The sequence below is a fragment of the Cucumis sativus genome, chromosome 2 (genome assembly GCF_000004075.3).
Source record: "Cucumis sativus cultivar 9930 chromosome 2, Cucumber_9930_V3, whole genome shotgun sequence".
Classification (NCBI taxonomy): domain Eukaryota; kingdom Viridiplantae; phylum Streptophyta; class Magnoliopsida; order Cucurbitales; family Cucurbitaceae; genus Cucumis; species Cucumis sativus.
In genome coordinates, this window is record NC_026656.2 from 21,468,275 (window position 1) to 21,471,687 (window position 3,413).

Genomic DNA, 3,413 nt, shown 5'->3' on the forward strand with positions numbered 1-3,413 from the left:
GTTGTAAAGCATGTATGTATATATATATAGACATCTATATCCTCCTCTTTTATACAAATATTTAGGTGCTCCTTCTGCAGTTTAGGGTGCTTTGGATCAGGTTTCGGTCTTGTGCATGCTTGTATTTTCACCTTGTGATGAATTTGTCAATTTGTCCCTAAAAACAACTCCTGTGTTTACAACTGAGAACGATAGCACTATATACTCTATGCTCTATGTTACATCTTCAATTCTCACAACAGTATTGCAAATTGAGATCCAATACTTAAATAAAAAAGAAGGAAAAATGGAGCAATTAAAAAGTTCATAGAAATGGAGTAGTTACAAATAATAAAAAATGGAGTAATGATTCATTCGTATTCGTATTGTTTTTCTTTATATTTAACTCTGAGAGAATTATTTTTCGTTCTCTCTCAATTAGAGGGTAATAATAGAATAAGCAAAGTTGGTAAATCCCACTTTGATATAAAGAAGCTTAGCTTAACTTGGCATTATCGGTATCTTATGAGGAAGAAAATCATTGGCTAAGATAGAGGTATACAAGTACACAACTTATTAATAAGAGAATCCACTATTTTGTATTATACAACATTTAGGCTTACTCCTCAACAAAGTGAATCACAGTGTAAGTAACAAGGTCAAAGATTTTTATACTAATTAGGAGATCAGTATATTTTTTTGCTTTGAATAAAATTAGCCAACGTAAAAGAGAGAGAGAGAGATGAGGGAAAAATGGAAACAACTAACGATTTAATAACCATCTAAAATGGATTAGTAATGTACGCATTTTATAGTCTTCCGCCAATTGTCGTCGGCCATTCGAACATTGGAGATCCACCATCTTCGAAGACTGTTTTTCATGAAATTGTGGATGATGATAATCGTTTATCGTTTATCGTTTTACCTGTAACGGCTTTTGTTATCGACATTTGTTTTTAGAAAATTGTCGATTGATCAAATCTGTGTGTTTGTTTAATTTCTAGCAATCATCGTAGGAGAATTACCGATGACTGATCACTGTTGATCGTCATCAGCCAAGCTTCTACTACTATTTTCGTTAATGATCAACTACAAATTGTTTTAGTGACTCTTGGCCAATCTCATACAATTTTTACCAAAATCTTCAGTAACAATATTTGTTATTATACATTGAAATCATAAGAAAACTTATTTTAATTTGTAACAAATCAATTTATTTTAAAAATTTGAGTTTTAAGGGGGAAAAAAAATGGAAAATGCTTAGATATATAACTTACTTTCTAAAAACAAAATTTTCTTGTTGGTCCTTGAGTACTTTTAGGTATCCTTATTTCAAAATGTTAAAATGTTAAAGTTTTAAATTGAATTTCTATTTAGTATTTCAAAATATGATAATTTTACCAATATTTGTCTTTTGTTTCAATTCAATCCTTCTTGTTAATTGTTAATGTTGATGAATAAATTTAAAAAAATTATAATTAATCAAAAAATATTTTTTTTCACCGCTTTTGAAATTAATTTTAGAATTTTAATGCTTGTAAATGAGTATTTAATAAATGAAAAAGATTATGTTTAAAATGTAAAATATTAAATTTTAGGAACAGGGTTGAAAAAAAGTGTAAAATTATAACATTTTAATACTGAAAAAGACAAAAATTGAATTCAAAATCAAAACAAAGTATAAACTTTTGAATTATAAGAAGTGAATAACAAAAAAGAAGTACTTTCCCCAACAAAAAATAAAAAAGTAATAACCATTGTCCCCAGCCAAAATATAACCGTTAAATTATAGCCGTTTAAAAATACCCTTTCACCATTCTCCATGCATCTCAGCCGTTGGAACTTTGAAAGGCAAATAAAGGACAAAAATCCAACATACACTCAGGTCACCTCTTTAGCTAAACCCCAACGGCTACTTTTTCTCCTTCTTCCTCCTCTCCATATAAATTCGAACCCCCTCTTCTCCTCATTATTCATTCTTCCATTCTTCTTTTCCAATTATTAATTCTTTTTCTCATCTCTCTTTCTCACCCATCATATAACAACCACAATCATCCATGGCTAATTTTTCAATAGCTCTGTCTCTCTTCACCTTTCTCCTCCTCTTCATCAGCTTCTCAGAGGCTAGAGAGATTTTAGTCGGAGGCAAATCCAATGCCTGGAAAATCCCTTCTTCTCAATCTCAATCTCTCAATCAATGGGCTGAAACCTCTCGCTTTCGCATTGGCGACACTCTCGGTAATTTTCTCTACTCTGTTTAGTTTTTTTTTTAATAAAATGGGAACCATCTTGAATTGTTTGTTTATTACTATGATTAGTGTGGGATTACGAAGATGGGAAAGATTCGGTACTGAAAGTGACGAAGGAAGATTATGAAGCCTGCAATACCGAAAACCCTGAACAGAGATTCGAAGATGGGAAGACGAAGGTGGAGCTAGAGAAGCCAGGACCATTTTATTTCATCAGTGGGGCAAAGGGTCACTGCGAGCAGGGCCAGAAGCTGATCGTTGTGGTCGTGACACCTCGCCGGAGGTTCATCGGGATCTCACCTGCGCCTTCTCCGGCGGAAAGTGAGGGTCCTGCGGTTGCTCCGTCGAGTGGAGCTGGTAATTTGAAGGTTGGGCTTTTGGCGGTGGTTGTAGGAATTTTGGGTGTTGGTGTTGGTTTGGTTTGAGGATTGGAACTGATCGATTTGGGGTTTCTTTCTCTGGGTTTTGTTTGATTTAGAATTGGATGATTAAAAAAAAAAATATAATATATTCATTGATTTTTCCATATTGAAATTCTTGTGTCTTTAGAATCTAAATCAATTCCCCATGCAAGCAGCTCACACTCCAGAAGCATTCAATAAGATGTGGAAGGAGGATGATCTTTTTTTTTTAAAAAAAAAGCAAAAATCAACGAACATTAATATGATTAAAACACTGGTGAGAGACCTAGAAAGATATGAGAAAAAAGCAATACAAAAAATAAGTTTTCCAATATCGCTAAATTGAAAACATATTATTTTTGAATGGGACAAATTGATTTACTACTGGTATTTTGTCTAATTTTCTTTCCATGTTCTAGAATTTCTCTGTCAAAAAAATAAATTACCCATGTTCTAAAAAAAAAAAGGAATGGACTTTTTTCCAACAATTTTGTTGTATAAATTTTTAACCTAAGCTTCCAATTTCATCATAAATTTTAAAAATGTACGTGTGTAGATTATTTTAAACCTAAGCTTCCAGTTTCATCCAGTTTCATTCTCTTCTTCCCTTCAACTCAAATCAAGAAGGGAAAGAGAATGGGTCCGTCCAAAAAGAAGAAGAAAGCGAGATTCATGGATGTGCCACATATTACAACTTATCCAAGCTACACACAATTCTAATCACATCATAGTGCAAAAATTTAAGCAAGTATTCCTAATTAAAATATTAAAAGTGCATAACTAA

At 32.4% G+C, this 3,413-nt stretch overlaps 1 protein-coding gene across 1 annotated transcript; it reads left to right on the forward strand.

Annotated features, from left to right (window-relative positions):
• Window positions 1-1,931: 1,931 nt before the first annotated feature.
• LOC101210664 (early nodulin-like protein 1) lies at window positions 1,932-2,762 on the forward strand. The gene is made up of 2 exons (XM_004138652.2): window positions 1,932-2,217; window positions 2,298-2,762. Exons 1-2 carry the CDS (start codon window positions 2,037-2,039, stop codon window positions 2,651-2,653), a joined length of 537 nt encoding a protein of 178 aa, XP_004138700.1. The 5' UTR covers window positions 1,932-2,036; the 3' UTR covers window positions 2,654-2,762.
• The last annotated feature ends 651 nt before the right edge of the window (window positions 2,763-3,413 follow it).